The sequence below is a fragment of the Centroberyx gerrardi genome, chromosome 5 (assembly GCF_048128805.1).
Source record: "Centroberyx gerrardi isolate f3 chromosome 5, fCenGer3.hap1.cur.20231027, whole genome shotgun sequence".
Classification (NCBI taxonomy): domain Eukaryota; kingdom Metazoa; phylum Chordata; class Actinopteri; order Beryciformes; family Berycidae; genus Centroberyx; species Centroberyx gerrardi.
Window position 1 is genome coordinate 15,111,754 of NC_136001.1, and position 25,731 is coordinate 15,137,484.

Below are 25,731 nucleotides of genomic sequence, written 5' to 3' on the forward strand. Positions count from 1 at the left end.
GCATGACTCACTGGCTGTTGTCTCTTCTCCTCTTCCATCTTTTTCTCTCCCCCTCTTGCCCTCAAATGTGTTTCTGTTTCTGTCTCTCTCTCTCTCTCTCTCTCTCTCTCTCTCTTTCTCTCTCTGTAATCCAGGTGGCCGTTTCTTCTGAAGCCTCTTCTGTAAATCCGCATGCAGCCGATCACTGTCCTCCCAGGCTCCCCTTCCTCTCCTATCCTCAGCCCTAGTAAACAGACCTCCATCTTTCTACTGTTTTCCTCCCCACTCTCTTCTCTGTATCCCTCCTCCTCTCCCTGCTTGCTCCTCTTCAATCCCCTCTTTGTTTCAGTGCTTTGTAGGTGATGTGTGGTGTAAGTGGGTATCAGTGGGACTGGCAGTCGGAAATGCTAGACCTGGCAGCTTACCCATATTGCTCACTAAACCCCTCCACAGCCCATTAGTTGGAATATGTAGACCTCAAATGGGAAGGTGGGAGAAGAGAAGATGCAGTGCTATAAGTAACCACTAGGGCGCGCTGTTTGCCTCAATGAAGGAGGCACAGCGGAGGTAAAACTATACATTCAACAGCAAGCTAATGTTAGCTTTTGCTACTGAGTCATCTGCAGTGATTTTACATGAAAACATGAATATGAGTCAGAACTCTCCAAGTTAACCTTATTAAAAACATGACAACAGCATAAACCTACTACTTTTGACTATGTATAATATGTTGATTTATATTTATATTATATTTATGTTTCTCCCATTGTTAAATTAAATAGAAAAGGCATGAAAGAGGAAGAGAGCTAGTGAGCTCTGTTCAGCACAAGAGGAGTAACATGACGATGAAATGATCCAGTCCTAAAGACGAGGGGCAATATTTTAAGGCAGTGAAAATGGGGAAAAAAATCATGATCATGATGAACAGTCGTGATTATAGTCCAGTGAAGACCCAAATGGCTTTTGACCCAGCTGCCAATCCCAATCCAACCTGAAGGCAATATCACCCGTTTGTCCCAAAACGATTCCCATGCATCCCTGAACTATTTTAGGAGATTTGCGATATGAAACAACAGGTGTATCATTGACCTCACCTCTGGGCCAGGCTCTTGACACACGCCTACACATACAGTACAGTAGTTGAACATGCACACACAGATATAGACAAACACGCACATACAGTACAGAACACACACACACACACACACACACACACACACACACACACACACACACGAGCTTGAGAGCTTGGCCAAGCCTTAATTATAGATACTTTCTCACCTCATCTGACCTTTTTTTACTCAAATTGATGAAGCATAGAAAAACTACATTTATATACATGTAATTCCTCAAGATTAAGTCACAGTGGTTTTCTATTTTGCAACCCTTGGAGGATATATTTCAGATACTAAGATCCCGTATTATACTGTTTGTCTCTTGTTAGCTTAACAAGAAGAGTAAACCAAATATCCCGTTTACCCATGTATCTGCTTCTACCAAGTCTTAGATCACAGTTATTGTCAAAACCTTTCTAAGCTTGTAATACAGCTTGCTCTGATAGTGGCTCTATTTCATCAAGCGCCACAAGAACCATAGTGCTGAAAGCAGCATCTTGATAAGAACATTGGTTTAAACTATCTTAACATTAAGTGTGTTAAAATCAACCGCCACAGCATGTCTGACTTCTACACTATGATGCACAGCGCTGGCTGTAACTACTTCTAAGACCATTTGCTCTGAAAAGCAGCTACAATAGAACCGTAGGTGAAGTCAAGCCAAACAAAAGCCTAAGAAACCATACAATTCCTGAGTGTTTTTAAAGGATCTACTGGGTCGGAGCAGAGAGACTTTTAAGCTGGAAATGGTCTCTACACAAATTGCCTGTCAGGGATTGTGTTTGAGCTATTCAGTCATTGTCATGTCATCCAAGAGCATGGAAGAGTAAAAAAACAACAAGAGTGAGACACAAAAAACCTTTGAGGGGTTGTGTAGCAACTATTTTTATACTGCCAGTTTTAGGTCGAAAAAGATTATTTATCAATTGTTTTATTTGAAATGTTATTTATTTGCTATTTATTCTCAATCCATAGCAATTATTGAATGTAATATATTTTCATTTATTTTGTACATGTCTTTATGTTGACAGTGTTTATTCTACTGCAGAATGCTAATGGTTTCAGAGTTCCAGTAGGTGTACATCGGTTTGTCATTGAATGGAAATACGTGCTCGTGTACAGCTGCCATTCCAAAATGCATTTGTTTGGGAGATGACTAATCCTACGGTTCTTTGTGAACCACCCCAGATTGTAACCAACGCCCCTTATGCAGTTGTTAGGGAGTCATATACAGAGGATCTCGCTCTATAATAGCCTATATAAGCTCTGTTGGCCACATCAACCTTTGGGTTACTGTAGGTTATCAAGACCGCTCACTACTGATGCAGTCCTGTCTTATCCCTCAGACACACACACACACACACACACACACGTGTATGACATAATGTGATCTTCCTGGGATATAGCGCCTCATCAACCAGTGAGGTGCTTGACCTCTGACCCCAACAGACAGATATATTACATATAGACACTTTGCATACAGTCTGAGTTATCAGTGAGCGGATAAGTTGACTGACTGTCTGTCTACTGACACACACACACACACACACACACACACACACACACACACACACACACACACAGAGGGTCGGTCACTCCACGTCCCTGTCACACACTCTCTGTCGACCTCCTGATCAGACAGTCAGGATGAGAGAGTCAAGGGTGCAGCGGAAGGACTCTGTGTGTGTGTGTGTGTGTGTGTGTGTGTGTGTGTGTGTGTGTGTGTGTCTGTGTGTGTGTTCTGGGGGACAACAGGAGCTGTCTCTGGTTAGGAGGGCCAGGGTCTCCTGCTATTTTTGACTTCTTATGACCCCTTCATTGAGACTTATCAGCAATGCATGGAGCACTTTGGCATATTATTTTCTTAATGCTCTCCCTCTTTGTTTATGTCGACCTCACAAACTTTTACCCTGAGTATCTAATACTGCTATTGTTAAATTTGACTTGCTCCCAAGGGTAAAAAAGGTCAATGAACTAAAGAACTTCTACATATCATTGAAAGTGAGTGTGTTTACATAACCTCTGGAAACCATGAGTTAGATGTGACTGGATTTTGTTGTCAATAAAGACCACAAGGAAAAAGACTTTTCTGCTGACATGCACTATGGATCTGCCTGTTTGAAGTTAAATGTTTGGAGGGTTGATTGTAGAAATGAGTATGAGTCTTATCGGTCTGTTTGTCTTAATTGTAACCAATCTGAAAATATACCGGCCAGATAACAATATGTGATACTGTAGCCTAAATATTCAGAAGTAGAGGTGTTACAAGAATGCTAGAATGGCTAACAGAGTAGTTTAAAAAAAGAAAAAGGTTCACTGGCAAATTGTCTTTGTTTGTTTGTACATTTGTATGTTGGTTTGTTTATAGCGTGTGATATAGTGCATGCAGTACATTCTTCCGTAGCTGCTGAGAAACAATACTGTTATCTCATGAAACTCTTTCAATAAAGATGATCCTGTCTACATATCATTACACTGTCTTGTCCTTACTTTTCCTCTCTTCAATCTTCTTTGAGATTTTTGTACTCAGTGGCTAAACCTTCAGCACTTTGAAAGGCACACAAAATAGAATCGAACTGTTGTATGTAGGCTAATACGTAGAGATACAGTGGGCATATGGATAATTCAAATCACATCAAAGTGGTATATTGTGTATTATTGTGTATTATGTACTCCAAGGGTGATCAAGCACCAGGTGGAGGAAAGAGAGATAACAGAAAACTAACAGCAGCCATAACAGCAGGATCGATGTCATCTCGGCACAAAACAAATCAAGAGCACAAACACTGGACTCCCTAACTCTCTGTCTGTCTGTCTATCTTAATTCTCTCACTCTGCAAAAATGACTGGGCTTTGGTCCCTGAAACGAACTGTAGACAGAGACTTGATTTTGCTTGTAGAAACATGAATTAAAGTATTTTATGTAGTTAGGGAATCTTTTACAGGGAACTTCCCTGTCCTGGAACTTCCCATATTGAGTAGAAAACCTTTTTTTTTGTTTTTTTTTCCATCTGTGCCCTTCCATGCTAATTTAAATTTGTAGGAGAGGAGAAATCAAAGGCAAAGGTGACACGCAGATAGTGAGTGGCATTCAACCAAAACAGATCGATAAGTAGAGCAACACAGGATGCAGAGGGGAGGGGACGATGCCCTCGGGCCTTTGACGTAAGCTGCCAGAAAGGTGGACATGCTGACCGTATTTTACTTCACTTTCCACAATCAGACATCCAGTATAACTCTATACGCACAGTCAGTTTCATGCAAGTGAACTACGATTTAGGTTGATTTTTAGAGAGACTGTTCTATTCATGTCTTACCCTCTCCACACCGATACTTTCAATCCTTGCAGAGAAAGCAGACTGACCATTATTTACCAGATGTATTCTATTTCATTTTTGAAACAATGATTATTATAAAAATCAATAAAATTAAAAAAAAAATCAATAATAACAAATCGAAATCCTACCTTTTGTGTCAAGCCAGATTAAACACTCCAGGTAGACTGGGGAGCAAAGCAAACTGTTAAGTGTTTTACTGCTTGCACAATCTGTTTGTATGGGATGTGCCGTTTGTTTTTCCAAAGTACATCCAATGATTTCATGATATGTAGTCTATTGGAAATTAAGGGATTGGCCCTTGCCATCTGTTCTTTGGGTTTGATTACATAATGATGTGGTTTTCCTCTACTTGTCATATAGCTGAGGCCTTACAGTGTATACTATTATGATCAACTGGTATCATGAATTATTTTCTCATTAGCCTGAAATCATACAACTGAGCTAGCATGTTTATATTGAGAAACAAGTGTGGAAATGCCATTTATTTCCTATTAAAAAGTCTGAGGTCTGGCAGAAGCATTTCAGTATTTTTAACATATTTTTCAGGTCTGCCAAATACAAATTACAAAATACATAAGAATAATCAAATACATACTCCAAATGCGTTTTCCAATATTACAGCCAATTTCTGTTAATAGATCAGACTTTAGGACGAACTCCACTCCACTAGTCTCCCCCCATGACCCCAAACATCCAGCGGTGGAGGTGAAGGGGGGGGCAGACAGCGGAGCACTGGGACAGCCCAGGGCCACAAGCCAAAAAGAGCAAAGTTCGACCTATCAGCTGAGAAAAGGAAGGGACACAGATCACAAGAACTGTGACACACACTCGTAAAACCACACTCTGGCAGCACTCTTTCAGCGGGATACATCGATTGACACATTGCCTGTGGACCGCTGACTGAGTCTGAGGCTACAAGACTGTGTGAGTACAAAACCTGACACAATGACAAATGGTTATCATGGATGTCACCTATGCTACACATCACTCAATCTGCATCTGATATCTTTCATTTTTACTGTTTATAGCCTACAATTTTATACTGGTTGTAGTATTAAAATATTGACAGAAATACAGAATAGAGAGAACTTAGTCTGTCTGTGGTAACCAGCCCAAAACAGTATAATTTCTCAGTAGAGGAACTGTAAGGCAGGTACACGAATAGGAAGCAACAAAATAAAAGTCACAGTCATACAACAGTATGATGAGATAAAGGTCATGATCAGATACATTTTACAATCATTTTATTATCAATTCCCAAGTGTTTATTCTCAAAGTAAGTTGTGATTTCATCAATTTAAGAGGGCAGATAAGATACACTTACATTTTCACTTGATTGGATTTTACACCATTCAACTGAAAAAATGCCAGCGAGCAAGTTTCAATGGTTTGTTTTAAAATGTGAAGTTCTGTGACCACAAATGATTCTCTTGTTTTCCCTGACAACATCCAGTCAACAGCATTTTTTCGTTCCATCCAATACTATGACTTGCAATATAATGAACCTTGAAGATGTCTTATATACTAACACCCATTGTAACAATTCAATTTAACACAGCTTTCACCTCTGGATAGCACAGCAGAGCATCATGATTGTTACTTTTTTTAAATCTAATTTTCCCTTCTTCCTGACAAAAATGAAGCGCTTTGACCCTATAAGACATGATTTCTACAGCTCTGTGGGTTTTATTACTTGCGTTCCTCTGCACATACTTAACCCGTGTGCACACTCAGTACTCATCTGATATGTATTACACTCATGGGACAAATGTTGTTTGATAAATAATGCAGATATAGCTAGTTAAGAGGAGTATTGATGGGCATGCTGTATGATTTATACCAAGGACTTAAAGATATATACAGTACGGTTCGAGCAATTTGGGTTTTTGAATGCTGATATGAATATTGTTGTACTGAAGCTGCCAATAGCAGATAGTTTGTGCTGATATTCAGTATCTTTAATCAAACAATTACAAAAAAAAATGGCAAGGATTCAGTGTTTTACCAGAATTGTATTCTTGGCTGGGTGGAAAAGCCTTTGAAACAGCATTTAGATTATCATGTGACACTAAAACTCTAAACTGAAACCAACCCAGGATGATGTAATTGTTTTAGGTGGGTTGGCAGTTTCCGATGGCAGGGTGACACACCCCACCTATTCCATGGTTGGGGAAATTCTGGGATAAATTACTGCATTTAAATTAAGAATAATTTACAAAAACATAATTGAAGATTTAAATGAATAAATAAAATGAGCAAAGAAAATTTAATTGCAGGTTTTACAGCTACTCCCGTTCCACACTGGAATGATTTCTATGGTCAAAAAAAAAAGAAAAAAGAACATATTCACTAGCTGTGGTCAGGGAAGAACTGACATCATATCAGTGGTGGACATCATTGACTTGCAAATGTCTGATTTTTAATACAAGGCCAATATTGGTCTGATTTATTGGCAAACAATAATATCTGTCTAAGCCTAATATACAGTAAGACTGGTCAATATTCATTATCATTTTTAAAAGTCCCTCAAGACCTTGGATACCATTCAGCAAATCCTTACAGCTTGCTACTGTACATCACAGTTTCTGCTACTGTTTCATGAAAAGTGAAGCAGATAAACAATAAAAACATCCTCACAGAATTTAAGACCCCCAGAACTCGGTAACATGTATACCTTGCAGCTGTGAGAATTATTTCATCATTGCATCTTAGCTGAGAAAGACTATAAAATGAATCAACAGTCAAAAACAGGAAAGGGAATTGACTGACTTCTTGGGAATGGAGTGCTTGAGTTCAAAGGATCTTGACGCTTGACTTGATCAATTCCTGTCAAGGTCAATACCAACAAGACCAACAAGATTGATTTTTAAGATCGAAGGCCTTTAAATATCAATGCAAAATTCAATTCAAAAAGGAGTTACTGGAATTATCAACTTTTAACTATTCTTGAGACCAACTGATTCATTATGACAGAGACATTATTACAGAGAATGACTACTCCTAAATCAAAACTTCTACTTTGTAATTCAGTTGATCAACATAGGCAAGTGAGTGAAACGTTAGAGAGGCTGCAAGTGGGACAGTGATAAGAGAAGAAACTTCAATCAAGACAATCAAGCAATGCAAAGCTCATCTGCCGCTGACAAATCTCCTGAGAAACTCTGAGGAGTGATCAAGCGACATGGATAACAAAATGAGGTCACTCTCAGTCATCCAAGTGCCGTTTTATCTCTCCTCATGGGACTCTATTGACACAACCTCTCTTTGTTCTCTGCACCGACATGTTTTGGGTTTGTGTCGCCACACTCTAATACACCTCTCTCTCTCTCTCTCTGTCTCTCTCTCCCATGTATACCTTATCTATGGTGTGTCAACTTCCACAGGAGAGAGAGAGAGAGAGAGAGGTAGACCAGGTTTATCATTTGTTTACATTGTATAGCTTAAGCTGCAATGACTGGTGATAGCACTCCTGTCTTGGAAAAGCACTCTAGGTAACCACCGTTCAAAGACATCTGACCTATATATTCCTATATTTAGATCAGAGGGTTGCACACTTTCTCAGCTTGGGATTCAAGCTAGTAAGCTTGTTGACTTGGCTTATCAAGAATTGATTTTTCTTGTCATATAAGGCAACCTGCCAGCAGTAGGCATGTGACCTAATTTAGGGTCCCAATCTATCATTTAAGATCCAGTGATTTGAACTCAGTCAGAAAAAGTTTGCTATTGATTTCTAACACCATAGTTAGATGGTATAAAGCTTGTGTTACTGAGTGAGAGTCTAACCTTCCCTATGATTGTGCCACAGAACTTGACTCAAGTTCCATTCTATTTAAGTTCTGTGGATTGTGCCTCCACTGCATGCCAATATTTCTAATTTTGGGGAACAAATGTCCAGTGTTGGAACTTCAGCACTCAGCAATAATGGAGTGATAAAGATTTTGGCTAGTTTGGCAAGTATCTGGCTGGCTATTGTCTGACAGGCTATGGGACACTTGATTAACTACAGGGGCTGACCTAGTGTTTTGAAGTCCTCCCACCCATATATGAATAAAAAGATAAATATCAATAAATATCAGTGTATATTAGGGGTGCCAACATGATGGAAACACTAAGGGTTTATGGGGTAATTATCATTATTTAACCCCTGGGACGCAACTGTGTGTGTGATGCTAACCTGCAACTTGTATATGTACAGGTTCCTCCACCTGGGGCCCAGTAGACGGTCCTACCTGTAGTGTCCCAGACCGGGGAAACCATGGCGACCGCAGAGTCACCTAACGGACTGTGGCACAGAAAAAACATCAAGGCCCTTCAGTCAGACGAGATCTCCAGTCATGGTAGGGTCAATAAAAAGATATTCACACTCTCAAACATAGCTATACCGTAGCTATAGGTGTTAGAAAGGTGGTATCGTGGAAAAAATGCATTAAGAAAATCCTGCTCTCTACCACATGTAAGAATATATCGCTGTTGTCATGTGAAAACCTCGTCACTTCAGTTGAAGGATTACATGCTTATACAACCCTTGCTGCTTATCCAGCCCTTTCAAAACCCACTGAAACTCTAAAATTCATGGTGGTCAAGCTGAAAACAAGGCTGTTTTTCTTAGTTCTTGAAATGTTGCCATTTTGGAGATACAAGGTTTTTATCCAACAGTGAGAATATGTGGGATTGCAGGAATATGAGTGTGGGTTTTTCATAATTTAGTTTTACAGACTCATAAGTATTTTTGGTTCTCTTAAATGATCAGATATGCAGTAAATCGTTATCACATGACATACAATAATGTCCGTCTTTATCTCATAACTTTCCTGTTCGGTTGTGAACACTTAATATCTTACAGTACATCTACAACAGTGGTTCTCAACGTGGGGTCTGGGACCACCAGGGATCCTTGAAGAGGTTCCAGGGGGTCCCAAGCAAATTGATGAATTGTTAAATTTCACCATTATTTCATTTACAAGAAGTTAACACAATTAGAGAATGTAGAAGAATGACTATTTTGATCATAGTTTTACTGTTATCTCTCTACCTATAATACAGATAGTCATTGAATTCTGGACAAAATCATATCTGACAATAAAAAATATTCTCAGATTTGCGTCTGAGAGACAAAATCTCATTAAATGGGGGTCCATGGCTCTAATGTGGACTAAATTAGGGGTCCTTGATATGAAAAAGGTTGAGAATCACTGATCTACAGTACATTTAATCTATTGGTAAACAATTTAAGTATCTTATGTTGTTCTCTCTGCAGGTGAGAGCCATAATCATGTACAGGCAGAAGATTTGAGACAGTGGCAGAATCATGCACAGGTAAGCCATAACTCCTACAGCCAGCACCTGGGGCCTTATCTAATGTACAACGGATACAGCAGCGAGGGGATTAACTTGGCTAACTGTCCCTTAGCCATACTGTCTCTCCTCTGTCCCATTCTTGTAGAAGGTGAAAGTGGAGGAGCTGAGGGTGTGTAGAGCTAACAAAATGTGGATAAAAGATGAGAAAACACAAACAAAATGTGTGTCCTCTCCTGTAGAAGGTGAAGGTGAGGATCCTGGAGCAGGTCCATGGTCAGCTGAGCAACCTACTAGATGAAGCCCTGACCGAGTCTGTCCAGCCCTTCACACAAAACAACCATACAGCTAATGGAAAGATGACAAAAAGCCACACATCCAGGTGAGGAGGACCAGGAGGGAAATTTGACAGACCAACTGTGCGTTTTTAGCCCAGTGATGTACATTCATTTTCTCACTAACCTGAATTTGAATGGCAGATGGCAAGGCAACTAAACTCATTTGACTTGTGACTCGAGACTAAAGGTGACTGCGCTTTCTCTATTAGAGCACCTAGCCCCTCAGTTTAATCTTTTAAATCCCTCCTAAAAGCACACTTTTATAGACTGGCTTTTATGTGAATTGCTCCTTATACTTCATTGTGTTTCTCGTTTTATTACTTGTTTTTTACTCACTGGCACTGACACAATTCTATCTGTTTTTAGTTGTATCTGTGTTTGTTTTCTAGTTGTATCTGTGTATCTATTTTTTATTTACTTATTTATTTATTCATTTATTCTTTTTTATTCAACTTTATTTTAATTGTGGTACTTTTACATTACTGTCTCTGTGGGTTTTATGTACGTAAAGCACTTTGTAATTGTTTTAAGAAAAGTGCTATTCAAATAAAGTTTTTAATATTATTATTGTGCTAAAATTAGATCCTAAAGAAGTGACACGGACAACTCTGTCAAATCTATCCATAAAATTGAATTGGGCATTTGCTTGGTAACAGCTTCAATGCTATGTTTTCACTTATACACCAAGGATTTAAAGCTACTGCCCAAAAAGGTCGCTGCGTACTTGACAGTTTGCAGACTTAACCCTGACCAGCTCTGATAACATAAAAATCAGTATGGACACGTCAGAAGTGGATTAAGAATACCAATACAGAACTAATCCCCCCTTTCTGCACCAGGAGGGATTATGGCTGCCAATACACTAGATATCTTTATCTTCTCATTCAGCACAGTAAAATATGTGTGTGTGTATCTGTCTGTCTGACTGTCTGTGTGCTTTGTTTCAGATCCCACAGAATGGAGGATGGCAAAGTGTTTATGGACAGGGCATCACTTTTGGAGTACGTATGAGACTGACTGAGTCTATAATAGAGATCAGTGTTTGTGTCAACACGTATTATGTATCAAGTACATACAAATCTTACAGATTATGTACAACGTGGATCATTCAGATAATCCATAATCTCTCAAACATTTCCGTATATTGTGGCTCTGTGTGGCTTTGTATCTTAAGGGTGTGTGTGTGTATTTCGGATTCACTGCGAAAAACATCCATCTTAACAAGCTGTTTAGTCTCATGTTCAGCCTTCAAACCTTATTTTTCTTAAACAAAGAGAAAAATTCTGCCAATGAGGTGAGATACGTTTCAGAATTTTCTAGAAGGGAGTGTCAATATCTTGAAACAAGTCAGAATAAGGCAGATCACTGCACCGCTATCAAGAAAATGACAATTGAATCTCCAAATTCTTGAAACAAGTTCATTTGTATTGGAACACAAGTGAAATTATCTCAACCCACTGGCAGATGCTTTCCCTTATTTTAAGAAAATTACGATTTTAGGACTCAATAATAGACTAAATGACTTGTTAAGATGGAGATTTTTTGCAGTGTTGATAGACGTCCAAGATGAATACAATAAACACATTCAACACAGCAAATTTTGTGACATTGTTTCCTGATCCTGTCTGTGTTTCCCCCTCTTCATCAGTGAGCTGTTTGAGATCAGCCACATCAGGACCATCTACCACATGTTCATAGCTGTGCTCCTCATCTTCTGCCTTAGCACACTGGCTGTCGACTACATTGACCAGGGCAGGTCTGTGAGATTGTGTGTGTGTGTGTGTATGTGCGTGTATGTGCATGTGTAAGCATGTGTGCGTTCATGACATTGACATGTTGCAAACTGTATGACCCCAGACCAAGTCTAACAGAAACTCAATTACCCTGAAGCCTCAGAAAGTCCTTGCTCACTTCTTATCTTCTTTTGCTCCAGCTAAACCTTATTGCATCCCTCTCTCTCTCTCTCTCTCTCCCTCTCTCCCTCCCTCCCTCCCTCTCTCCCTCCCTCCTGTCCTCTCTGCTCGTCTGGCCATAGATAGATAGAGCAATCAATCCTTCTGAGAGTTTCTGCTGTTGCTTTGGGCAGCACAGTAATGATTAGGTTGGTGGTTACAAATGCACCGTTGCGGGTTCGGTTCTCACTGGAACAAGTGCCAGCGGGCAATTTCACCGAGTACAAAATATTCAATACATCTCTATCAGTTACCAAAGATTTTAATATTGATAAGGTGATGAAAACGATAATTTCAGACTTGCAAGCAGCCTTGTTCGATTTGAACAAATCTCCCATTGACTATGATGTAATGATGATGATATGATGTAACCTAAATAGTACTGTAATTTTGAGTGAATGCTTTAAATCTTTTGTATTATGTTCACCAGAGGGGCGGTTTGAGGGGAGAGTGTAATGGGAAAAATAATATATGCATTAAACTATGAAAGCCATTCATGCTTTTATATAATTTCATTTAGACTGATGTAACTCCCTTTACACCTGCCTCATTCAAAACTCAATCCCCCGTCTTCAGCTGGTGCCAAATAAATAGCCCACTCTAATTTCTGCGTCTTCACACTGGCTGCCAGTCAGTTGTATAATTGATTTCAAAATGTTACTGATTACTTTCCTAGATGGTGGAACAACTTGCCAGAGGAATTCAAATCAGTATAATCTTTTAAATCTCTTCTGAAGAATAATTAGACTTGCTTTTAAACGTTTTTGTTTTTTTGTTCTACACTGCCTATGCAACTTGATCTTTATTCTCTTTTTTATACACTTTACTATCTCTTTTTATTTGTTTTTTATTTATCTTATCCTATTTCTTATCTAATGTCTTATATACCTTGGTAAAGCACTTTGAATTGTGCTCCATAAGTAAACTTTGCCTTGCCTTGCCTTATGTAATGATTTATCTTAATAGTTCTTATTCTTTTCAGTCATTCCTATCCTTTGTCTGTCTTCTGTTCCCTTGGTTTATTTATTTTTATTCAATATATTTTATAGAAAATGAAGGGGTAGAAAACGTACTTATTATCTACTTACTACTTATTATCCTCCAAATGATCACTCTCCTTTGTCACGTCGTGTTCCCAATCCTCAGGTTGGTGCTGGAGTTCGACCTGCTGTTCTACGCCTTCGGGAAGCTGGGGACAGTCACCTGGGCCTGGACGCTGATGTTCGGCTACACCCTGGCCGTTCCCTACTACACCCTGGCGGTGTGGGGGGCCTTCTACCACAGCGTCCCCTCCAAGACGGCTCTGTCTCTGGGGACGGGCCTGGCCCTGGCCGCCGCGCAGACCTGTGTGCTGGGGCTGTTCCCCATCTATGTGGTCGTGCACAACCAGCTGCCCCCAGCCTCACGGTTCATTGTCATACTGGAACAGGTGAGTGTGTGTGTGTGTGTGTGTGTGTGTGTGTGAGAGAGAGAGAGAGAGAGAGAGAGAGAGAGCGAGAGAGAGAGAAACAGAAATTGAGAAAAACAGACAAACATATTTGAGAGAGAGAGAAAAACGGATAGAAAAGAAGAGACAACAGCCAGTGAGAATAGAATAGAATAGAATAGAATAGAATAGAATAGAGTAGAATAGAATAGAGAAAGACGACATGCACAAGAAGGAAGTACAATAGGCATTAGGACAAAATCAAAAGTAGAACCAACTAAGAGGGTAATGAATAACATTGTAAACTTTCAGACAAACTAACTTTCAAACTATCATACACAACTGAAAACTAGTTTAGCACTAGTTACATGTTTGCTAGCTGTGACTGTCATGGACACAGACAACACCTCTAATCTATCAGCAGTTTGGAGTAGAAAGATGTTACATGTCATATGTCATTTGTTTTAAAGTCTTGGATTACAGTGACAAATAGGTTGGCCAGAGAGAACAATAATTGTGTTTTTTTCCTAAGTCTCCAACTCTAAGGCTTTCACGATAAAGATGTGATGTATTATTTTGATGTGTGTTATTTATTGTATGCATTGAGTGTAATTGTGATGCTAGTCGATTAAACACAATCTCATAATTTGTGCAAACAACTGAAAGTAACAGTTCACCCCAAAATGAACATTCTGTCACTATACTCATCCCCATATCAGTCAAAACTCCATTGGCGTTAATACAACCACTGAGTTTGCCTCTGCAGATCCACCAGCCTTCTCCTAAACAGTTGAAGTGGGCGGGGCCTGGTTGTTTAGAGTTCCAAAAAGTAAGGATGTAACTACCATCCAATTTCTCTAAACAGCTCGTGCAGCATAATCCAAGTGTTAGCCAAACGATAACAGCCAAACGATTGCAATGTGAACGTGCCAGCACTGCTGCAGGTATGAAACAGCCATGTCTTACTATGCAATGTTGAAATGACCTTTAGAAGAACACAGTGAAACTTTCCTCTAACTTCCTGCCAACTAAAGAAACAATGTCCTAGATAAATACTCTAAGTGCCCTGTAGCCTTAAATAACATTTGCCTGTAATCCACCTGAATTATAAACGCAGCCTTTCATTGGCATTGGCAGCAACACTGAGATAAGGAAAGCTCCCTGGGCCAGAGATGGGAGCCTTCCAACTGGACACCCACCAGACTGACAGCAGATCAGTGTAGCCAATGGTTGAACGCCATGGGCCCATACTGTAATGCCTCCTCATCCTCTTTATTACACTGCGCCTGGTTTCCCAAAACCGTCTTAGTATCATTTTAGCTCCATTCGATGGAGTGAGATAATCCTAGTGCTAAGATGCTTTTGGGAAACCCAGTCCTGATCTGTTGATTTACAGTTGTCACATATCCTCATCTGACCTGGGTTTGTTCAATCATTTGTAATTATCTCCATGATATCGATAGAAGAATGCTCCCCCTTGCAGATAATCACTGGCTTATAATGATTTTAATAAATAATTGAAAAATAAACGTGTTTAATTGTAGCCATTAAAATGGTCCAATGTATGATGTGGTTCCCTGCGGTATGCAGATTGATGATGCGTCATGCCTTATGTCCAATTATGAAACAGTTAAAATGACCAACCAGTTCTCCGACATACTAAATTGTGCTACCATCTGCCCTATTTTGCTTCACAGTTCCTTTTCTTGGACTTCCTCCTAGTTCATTACAGAAGTAGTAAACATATAAATAACTCCTAAACCATTGGGACAACATGCAAAAACAGAACAGAACAGAACAGGTCCCTAAAACCTGAGAAAACCTCATTAAATATTTAGGACATTTACACATGACACTACAAAACAACTTCAGAAGCATTGGCAATTCAGTCAATACAGACAATATAAAAATGTAGATTACTAATACATTGTGTCCCACATAATAACCCTACATTTTTGTTTTCATTTATCAGATTCGATTCCTGATGAAGAGCTACTCCCTCATAAGAGAAATTGTTCCTGTTATTATGAAGAGCACGCCAAAGGAAGGTACTGTACTGTATTAGAGCAAGGTGAATTTATTCCTCAGGCAGAATCATTACTCATAGTGACACTCTCAGACTCTGGAGAAAAATGACTAAAACGGAACAACACAGGTTATTACCTAATGATTCATGTTGGGAAGTTAAAACTAACAATGAATGCAGTTGTATCAGACAAATTATTTCTATACAGCCCCCCGAGGTCTTACTATAAAGGTTTCATATTGGTAAAGTTAAGAAACGTGGAGGTAATGCTGACTCAGTGCAGCACAGGTTTCCTTGAGAAATGGCCTCAGTAGAACACCTAATCGTCTTGGGTAAAACTGTTACTGTGTAGTTAAACAGAAAATATATTATAGCTATGAGGGTCATACTTACTAATTGAATGTTATGTTTGTTATACTTCTCAGGAGAGACTCCCAGGTTCCCCACACTCTCCAGCTATCTCTACTTCCTCTTCTGTCCGACTCTCATCTACAGGGAATCGTACCCTAGGTAGGACGTAATGACAACATGACCTCTCCTCTCAAGTGTGGTCATCATTTCACGGATCCATTTTTTTTTTTTTTTGGAACCTGTTTGCATGTCGTTCTGTTCTTAATATGTGTGAAATAATGTAAAGTAGAGATGACATATGACAACATTATTACATATTTTAACACGTTAGTGAATTTTTAAAAACGATTTCGCATTATCCTTGCATCACAAAGCCATGAAATTGCTGGAATGCTGAGTATGGCTAGTGATTTTTTCTTTTTTCTTCAAAAAAAAGCATCAAAACAGAATCAGAATCCACCTAGACAAATAAAGAAATGCATAATGCAAGAACCTTCGAAAGTAAAAGATAGTCAATATTAGTCTTGGACATAAAGGCAGTTAAAAGCAGTTACTTAACTTACTTACTTACTAACTTACTTACCACTTACCTATAATGCACACTAAGTATTACAATATACATTTCTGAAGTAAGTAAGTCCTGTTCTTTCTTCACAGGAATGCTCATATAAGATGGAATTATGTCGGTGTTACTGCTGGCATGGTAAGATGAATCTCTGTCTGTTTTGCATTGCTGTATTTTCAGCCATTTCCGCACTTGTTCTCCATCTTTTGGTTGGAATGTGGAATGTAATCTGACTAAGTAGGCCATGTTGGGTTCTTGACCTAGATGAGATAATAGCTGTTTATAGCACTTGCATATTGTGCCATAATGTGAAGCAATCATAAACCACATTGGAAAAGCTCCAAGCATAATAACGTTATGCTTAATCATTTATATTTTACTTCACATCAATATCTTGCAAATTTCCAGCGTTAAGTCTTGTATGTTTTTTCTGTACTGTATGGTCCCTTTAAGTGTTTTTTTTTTTGTTGTTGTTGTTTTTCTAGGGTGTCACTGTCACTTTTTTGTAACATTATATAATTCTGTTTCTACTTAATGGTTTTTACTTCTTCCTAACACTGCACCATGCATTTTGGCAGATCCTGGGCTGCCTGTTTTATGGCTATTTCATCCTGGTGCGTCTCTGTGTGCCCGTCTTCAGAAACGAGACCAACCAGCCTTTCAGTAAACGGACAATGGTTCTAGCCTTGTTCCACTCAACATTACCAGGTACTTTCTACCTGCCTAACTGCATGAACTGTGCCCCCGCCTTGCATGGATTCTGTATTTTTAGCAGATTTTCCGAGCAATTCCTCTTGGAAGGAAGTCAGTAGGTGCGTCAGCAAGCGTGTAATAAATGACAGTTCTGCTGTGGCTTCATCTGTATCATAGTACTATTAAATCAACTCTAACATATTTCTTATCTGTATGGGTGAGTGAAGGTTAATGTATTACTTAATAGGGCAGCTGGAGGAAACTAGTCTCTAGTGTTTTTATAAGTCAATGATAAGATTAAGGATGCTATCATGCTATCAGATAATGGTGGTCAAAGACTGACGTGTTTCATATTACTCTATTAAGTGAGTGGTTGTTTGAGTAAGTGCTGACATGAGAGCACTAGACTTAAGTTACAATACTTCTGAGAAAGCTGGGAGCAGTGCCCAGAAAACTAATGTCCATTATAACCTTCTCTCTCTCTCTGTCTCTCTCTCTCTCTCTCCCTCTATCACTTACTCAGGTATAATGCTCCTCCTGCTGTGTTTCTTCGCCTTCCTCCACTGCTGGCTCAACCTCTTTGGAGAGCTGCTGCGTTTCGCTGACAGAATGTTCTACAAGGTGTGTGATTTGGGTCGATACCATGTGGCATATGGCCTCTTCCTGTAAAACACAATATTTTCTGACGAGCGTAGGGATCACTGTTGAACCCAGGATGAGGCCAAAGTGTTGAACACAGAGAGCCTGACTGTCAGTAAAAGGTGTTCTTCCTGAGTCCAAAACACAAACCAAAAGTCAAACACTGCACAGTAACAGTGCGGTATACGGTATCACTATGCAATCAACTATATGAAAGACATGGGGTTGCTGGGGTTGGGTTCAATTTTAAGGTTGTCTTCGTTGTATTGTAAGCAAACAGACAAATGGGGAATCTTTGGGGAAATCAGGCCCTGTACAATACCATACAGTTCTGGTTTTCATCAATATAACTCAAAAATAACTACCAATATGAATTATTTAACTGCAGCAGGCTCACACTTTCTTTATTCTTGATTCTTATATTTTTACTAGGGCTTTTGTTTTTTTGTTTTTTTACAGCTAAAGGTGTAGAGTACAGCTGTGCACTTTTTATCTTGACTGCTGGCTGTTAAACAAATCGCCTCCCTCTGGATTTAAAATGACTCTACTCTGCTCTGTCTCCATTTTGATCCACTCACACTGACTTCATTATCCTCTCTGCTGGTTTTCCAGGACTGGTGGAACTCCACATCCTTTGCCAACTACTACCGTACCTGGAATGTAGTGGTTCATGACTGGCTCTATTACTACGGATACAGAGACTTCCTCTGGGTGAGCAAAGTGCCAAACATAAAATACATTAATAATGCTGATAAGACCCAAACTAAAAATCGAAACAAAACATCAAAGCCTTATTATCTCACTGGGTTTACCTCTGAAAAAAAAGGAAAAGGCAGGACAGCCAAGGGATTAAGAATAATCAACAGAAGGACACTTTATTTCCAAGGCAGTGTGTCACGTGGGGAAATGTATAGTAGTTAACATTTGCCCTGTAATTCTAGTGACACAAATTCCCTGCTTGAACCGGCGTGACCCCTGAACCCGGCGGTGACCTCTCTCTCTCTCTCTCTCTCTCTCTCTCTCTCTCTGATCCCTGCAGCTGTCCAAAAGGAAATTCCGTACAGCTGCCATGCTCTCCGTGTTCATCGTCTCCGCCGTGGTCCATGAGTACGCCTTCACCATGGGCTTCGGCTTCTTCTACCCCGTCATGTTCTTCCTCTTCGCTGTCTTTGGAGGTGAGGGATGCACATAGTTTTGGGGTACGAACGGAGATTATCGCTGCGTGGCGAGGGGAACCTGCACTCTGACCTCTGATGAAAATATGATGACATACATTCCCTTTCAAATTAGGGAAAAATTCAGGAGACAACAATATTTTGTCTTCGTACTGCGGAAGAAAACTGATTACACAGAGTTTTGAATGAATGTTGAATATTCATGATTATGTATTACATTATGTATGTAATACAGATAGAATATAATAAAGAATATAATAAAGCTATTGGTCAAAAGGTCATATGAACAAGACTGAACAACCAATGATAATTATAGTTCTAGTACTTTAAGGAGATGTGTAATAAGAGGTGACCCCCTTCTTCTAGAAGACAATAAGTTATTATTTTGTCAATGTTATCTATGAGATTTGGGATTTTAGTTTAATCTTACGTATAATGGCGAAGCAGATTCAGTATTCTTGAGTTTTAGGCACTTAAGGTGTAAATATGGGTGAAAGGTTACATATTAAGTGAGCATATAGGAACGTTGCTTAATATAGATACTTTTCCATTTCTTTCTCAACAATACCATTACCCTTGTTGAAGTTTGGGTATTTTGGTTTTATTTATTCGCACCATGACAGAAAAAAACCCCAATAAAGACAATACAAAAAAAAAAAAATGGCATGTGCTGGAAAGTGGGCTTATAAAAGTACCTCACAGAGAAAATAAAATTATATGATGTATATAATGGAAACAACAATTACCAAAATGAAAAAATGAACAAACAAAACAAACAAAAAACAAGTAAATTAAGTGTGTGTGTGTGTGTGTGTGTGCGCGTGAGTGTGTGTGATTGTGTGACATTACATTGGAGGAGGCTATTGGGTGGCAAAATGAAGGTGGGAATTCCAGAGTAAAGAACCTCTGTATCTGATTGATCTGTTTGTTGTTGGTAATGGTGCTTGTCTCGTCTATTTCTGGCTTGTTGTTGAAAATATATGAATGTCACCCTTTATGTCCTGGACTGTGCCTTCAAGCATTCAAAATTAAAACCTATAATTATTCACCGTAACAGACAGTCATTGTTTTCAGAGGAGGAGTGTTTTGATTATATTTAAAGAAAGTACAGTTCTGTATTGTTTCCTTTTCCCCTGGGACTCAACCAGTAGTCATCTGACACTTTGTTTTTTGCTTCGCTGACTCTCCCTGTTTCTGCTTCTGTCTCTGTGCCTCTCCACGATAACGGAAACCCCTCACATCTCACACCATCTCTCTTTCTTGCTGTCTCTCTTAAACTACAGATTGAGCTACAAAAAAAAATCTCCTCATCATCAGCAACAACAAGAACACTCATCAACTCTCTCCCCGTTCTGTCGTCCTTTCTTAGTGGTGTTCAACTTTACCATGAATGACAAGCGACAGAGTCCTGTGTACAACATCATCATGTGGACGTGTCTGTTCATTGGTCAGGGCATCCAGGTGTGTTTGTACTGCCAGGAGTGGTACGCCCAGATACACTGCCCTCGGACAGGGGTACGTACCGCACCTCCGACACTTCTGCTGGTGGTTGAAAGGCCAAATGGAGCGATACCACAGTCAACCCTCTGCTGGCTTTATTAATGTCTTCCTTTATGGGATTAAAGACACTTTTTCCACTCTTAAGTAGATTGACTGAGCTGTTGATCCCAGAACAGACAGTATGTGACAGCTAATTATGAAGCTGTGAATGGTTTGCTTGCACTGCACTCTAGAATGAAGTGGGGATGCTTTGACCCCACTTTCTGAAATACTTAAATGGATAAATAGGTTGGTAGGCAAATAAACTCTAAATATCTACACAAAAACTGTCTTGTTAAGTTATTTTATCTTGTATCCAGACTTATCAAGCTTATTTTTTTTTTTTTTTTTAGTGAATCATCTTACTGCATTTTCAACAAATTTGGCTTTTTTTCAGGATAATGTAACTTGTTTCAGGACATTTACATGATAAAAGTGAAATCGTTTTGGAGAAAGTTTCCTGTTTCAAGATTTCCTTCATTGTTTTATGACATCATGAAATAAGCTTGATAGGTGTGGAAACAAGTTGAAATCACTGGACAGCTTGTCATTTTTTGCAGTGTAGAAAAAAATGGGTACATCCACGATCGGGTTGTTCCGTCTCGCCCACTCAACATACGCTTAGTGTTGGACATCACACATACACTAGTAACCAGATTAATCTGACTGCTGAACAAGTAACCCCTTGCAGAGTTTCCCTGTTTCATCATCCCAGCTTTCCTCGTCTGTCTCGTCTTATCTCCAGTTATTCATGAGCATGTGTTATTACACATACATGCAGACACACACGCATACACTTGCACTTACACAACCAACCACACACCCACACACACACACACACACACACACACACACACAATTTACACACTTAACCCCATGTTGCATAGTCACATGTGTTGAATACTAGAAGTTATAGAAGATTTGGCATGCATTACATCCTGAAAAAGCTTCCCCACCCCCCCTGTCCAACTCCAGGCATTTGATGAAACCACAGATGTGAAGCCCATGGATTTGCATGACAGATGGGCAGAGATATACTTACGTACTTACTCCGCTTTGCACTATACTGAATCTCTGTATAGCCCCAGTTAAGGTATCCTCCAAAGCCAGTGGCGTCATTCACACACAACAGTTTAACGCAGATAACTGCTATCTAAAAATAGAAATGGCATTCATAAAAAGCGATTATTACTTGATAATAAATAGATGTTAAGTCATAAAGATATGACTAATATAAAGGGATTACAGATATGTTTCCAGGAGGAGGGGATGAGCTGTACTAATATTTGGACAAACTCTGATCTTTCCCAACAGAACAGTTTCTGGGAGCTGGTGACGCCTCGATCTTGGTCCTGCAGCTACTGAAGCTGCGGTGACAGCTGCCTTTCTCCTTGGTTGGAGGAACAAAGGGATGGAGGAATGGGGGCGAAATGAGAAGAGATGGAGCTCAGAAGCCATGATGGACTAGACATCAAATGGCCCATTTACTTTACACTCAGAGTCAAACCCAGCATCTATTTCCCCATGAAGGAAGAAGGGAAGGAAGGAAGGAAGGACAAATTGAAAGACTTGTGCAGATATAAAGCAATATTGACACTGCTCTCTATTTTTAATGTGTCAAGAAGATTTCTTTGGCTCAAGATGTGACTGGCTTTCTTATCTTTATGTTGTTATTCTGATGTCATGTTATCCTTATGTCTGTCACTACTGTATTATGTCCAGTATTATGTTTTGATTTGCACTAATGATAGTTTTTAATAATTCAGGCTTTGTAGACTTTAGATAAAATTAAATTATTGTAATGGAGTGAATTTTCATTGAGTGCTGATAGATCATCATACTTTTTGCAAACTATTAACCATTAATTAACAAGCAGTGTTTATCTTGTGCAGAGCTTTGTGAACAACTCTGGCCTTGAGCATCCCGTTATACGTCCCTGCAGGGAAAAGAAGAAAAAAGAAATTCACATGCTCTTTTATTTATATTTTTAATAATAACAACCCTCTATTCTGCTATATTTATATTAAGGCTACAGGTGGTTGCAAAGCCAGAAAGGGGAAGTGATTTCAAGTTCTGCAGAAACCTTAACCTGAGAGCCAGTATTGCTTCACATGAAGAAAAGGTTTCACTCAAGGCCAAGTCAAATTACTGATTAACATAACAGGCGTTGCCACATTTTGCCACAGTAAGGTCACCTAGCCTGCAGTGTGCGTTACACGTTTAATCCTGCCTTGGTTCACATTTAGCTGGCAGGGATTGGTGGGGCAGCAGGTACCTGCCTAACCAACCACAGGCTGAGCAGTGTCTTATCACTCTGCCACAAAGCCTGTGTTTGTCTGCCTGCGACTTCCCTATGAAGTCATACAGGAAGAAGAGGATTAACATTGGTACAGTATTTGCATTAGTGATGTAATGCTGTGTAAACTGACACACTGTAATAGGAGCTCGGAGAGGCACAGCATGACCGGTCATTTTAGAGCAAGCATCATCAATACATTTTAAGTTGGGACTATTATTGATATTGATTCTATGGAAGAGAATGTGAAAAATGTATGTGAGTCCTGAGTTTAATCTCAGAATTCTGAGAATAAAGTGTAATTTTGACTTTATTCTCAGAATTATTAAACTCAGAATTCTGACTTTATTCCCAGAATGATTCAACTCAGAATTTTGACTTTATTCTCAGAATTCTGAGATTAATCTCAGAACTCAAATAAATATTTCATGTGACCCTAATCCTCTTCCATGTGATTCATTTTATCAAATGCATGGGCTCAATTTTACAGTTTTGGTTTGAAATAAAATCCAGCAGTTCTTTTTTCAATTTAACATTTCCTTTTCACCATCCTTTTCATTCCCATCTCCCTGACTTCAACATCAGAGAGGCTGTGACATATTTTATTCAGGCGTTGGATGCAGCCATAGATGTAGCCGACAACTTCTCCATGTTGCTGATCCAATGAGATGACATCTGCCGCATCGCTCTCATTGCTCCTGAAGCTCTTGCATGGATGCCTCAGTGAACTGGTACTGGTGGAAGATGTGCATTCTTGATTTTAACCTCATATGACCAGGACCATCAATGCACAAGCGACACGGGGGGAAAACATAGGGATCTGTAGGACATCAAACATCATGTATGTTATGTCGCTGTATAAATTCAGCCATGCACATGTATCATTGTGTAAGTAGATGATTTCAACTACGGAATAGAACTAACTAGACAAAAGGACATAGCCATTCTACTACTGACAAGGGACAGTGAAGGTAATAAGAGACTGTGGGTTACTGTCTTCCTCAAACTGCCATAAACCCAGTGGGGATGTTGAATACAGAAATGAGAAATGAGCTTATCACCAATACACAGACGTCATCATGCTGAATAGAGAATAAACTGCACTACTGTCCATGTCAGGATCCATTTCCATACAGACTTTTTGGTTTGCCATTCCAGCAAGGTCTTGCTCTCTCGGCACGGCTCTGTTCAGGAAGACCTTGATCTGGCAGATCCTCTCGTCCAGGTTGGACAACAGGAAGGCTCGTTGATGCCAGTATCTCTGTTCCACAGAGCGTACAGAGAGCAAGGCCACAGAAGACCACACACAACATGAGGCAGTGGTGATTTCAGGTGATTCTGTTTAGCTTCCCAGAGCTGTGATTCCAAACGTGCGCACACGCATGCACTTAAACAAACACACGCACATCTACATGCACACACAAACACACACACACACACACACACATACACACTCTCTCTCTCTCTTCTAGAAACCAGGGAACATCGAGATGAACATTTTAGAATTTCTTATATTTGTTCATGCAATCGTTTAAGCTGGAATTTCCAAAAGCGGACACTCAATGGCCTTTTGTTTAATCAACAGCTTTGTCCAGTAGGTCTCTTTAAAAATGTATTTTTACCTCTATGACCAATTCATGATACATTTTGTTTCTTATAAAACCCTTACTTTTGTTTCCTGTGAACGTCATTAATCGTGTCACAGCTGAAGCGCCAGTTCCCTGCTGCAGGAAACACATTGCCCATCTCCAACCCCTCTAAAACTTGGCCATGATACACAGGAAACATTTTAGGCAGTGAAGATGGAAAATATTGCCAGCAGCAGGGCTTTAAATTGCTTACTGGGATAAAAAATGTGGTGAACATAGTGGGATGCCAAAGTGTATAGGAAAATATTGCTGGACATACTTATTGGCAGCAACACTGATTCAAAATTGTGTTTAGGTAGGATTACTAATGTTAGAGGTGGAGACATTTTCAGTGACGCACAAGCTGTTACATAATAAACTGATAAAATGAAAGCAGTGACTTTATAGCTTGTGACATGTGAGAAAGGAAGCGTGCGATTTGAAGGAGCATGTAATCCAATCCTGCTTGAGGGAGAATTGAACTAAATTTCGGCCAAAGATCCGTGTGACAAAGTCATCATCATGAGGGCTGAGGGTAAACTAATTATGAGTTCACCAAAAAATGTCAATAGGGCACAAAAACCATTAATTGCATCCATGTTAAAATTATGCTTACCATTACATTTTTATTTTAAAGCCACAGGAGAGAGCCAGAGCCTCGGTGGAGCGAGCTATCCCTAACAAAATAAAAATCTGTGTAATATTCCCACACCATTCCTATAGGGATTAATAATGCGTCTATGGCTCTCAGTGTAGTGAATTTATGGTAATCTTATTGTACTTTATGGTATTTTTTTTATCACAGTAGTATTCCTATAACAAAAAAGCAACAACCATGGGAATAGTTAATCAAATTAGTGAGACAAGTCAAATAAAAATCTATGAAGTTATGTCCAAAAATCAGGCTTTTGTAATTACTAGTCTACTATTACTCTACTTAATTTTCACTATAGCCTACAATGAAAATTAACTTTTAACTATTAAAAATAAATAAATTAACTGTTCTCATACTCCATCACTTAAGATCGATCTAAGACACAAAATAAAGGTGCAGTCTAAAGTCAGTGTTATTGTCCTGGGATGAAATGAACCCATGTTTTCTTTTTGTGCATCATTACACCGAACATTTGCCAACCAGAGTCAGCCGCATAAAATATTTTCAGTGAGACGTTTAAAAAAAAGATACATTGCACTATTTGTGGGACTGTCAAGCATGAGTAAATATCAGTATGACAGATGATGATAATCTGATTGTTTATTGTTGTGTCCCACTATAGTACAACATAGTTCTTAGTAATGCTTTTTTTGCATTTATTTGCAAGTAGTATCACAGCACACTGGCAGCATAACTTCACTCCCAAACTTCCATCACAATG

General features: G+C 39.3%; 2 protein-coding genes across 2 annotated transcripts in view; both read left to right on the plus strand.

The window, feature by feature from the left end:
- The first annotated feature begins 7,224 nt into the window (after nucleotides 1-7,224).
- Nucleotides 7,225-25,731, plus strand: part of prr13 (proline rich 13) — a 116,420-nt gene continuing 97,913 nt past the window's right edge. Inside the window, exon 1 of the mRNA XM_078283506.1 lies at nucleotides 7,225-7,235. The gene's annotated coding sequence lies outside the window, so the exon portion shown is untranslated. The remainder of the gene's footprint in view (nucleotides 7,236-25,731) is intronic.
- Nucleotides 8,688-21,796, plus strand: soat2 (sterol O-acyltransferase 2). The gene is made up of 15 exons (XM_071922700.2): nucleotides 8,688-8,769; nucleotides 9,690-9,748; nucleotides 9,970-10,109; nucleotides 11,013-11,066; nucleotides 11,714-11,821; nucleotides 13,164-13,446; nucleotides 15,416-15,491; nucleotides 15,895-15,979; nucleotides 16,478-16,523; nucleotides 16,964-17,093; nucleotides 17,602-17,699; nucleotides 18,330-18,428; nucleotides 18,757-18,892; nucleotides 20,262-20,407; nucleotides 21,746-21,796. The coding sequence occupies exons 1-15, from the start codon at nucleotides 8,688-8,690 to the stop codon at nucleotides 21,794-21,796; spliced, it is 1,593 nt and encodes a 530-aa protein (XP_071778801.1).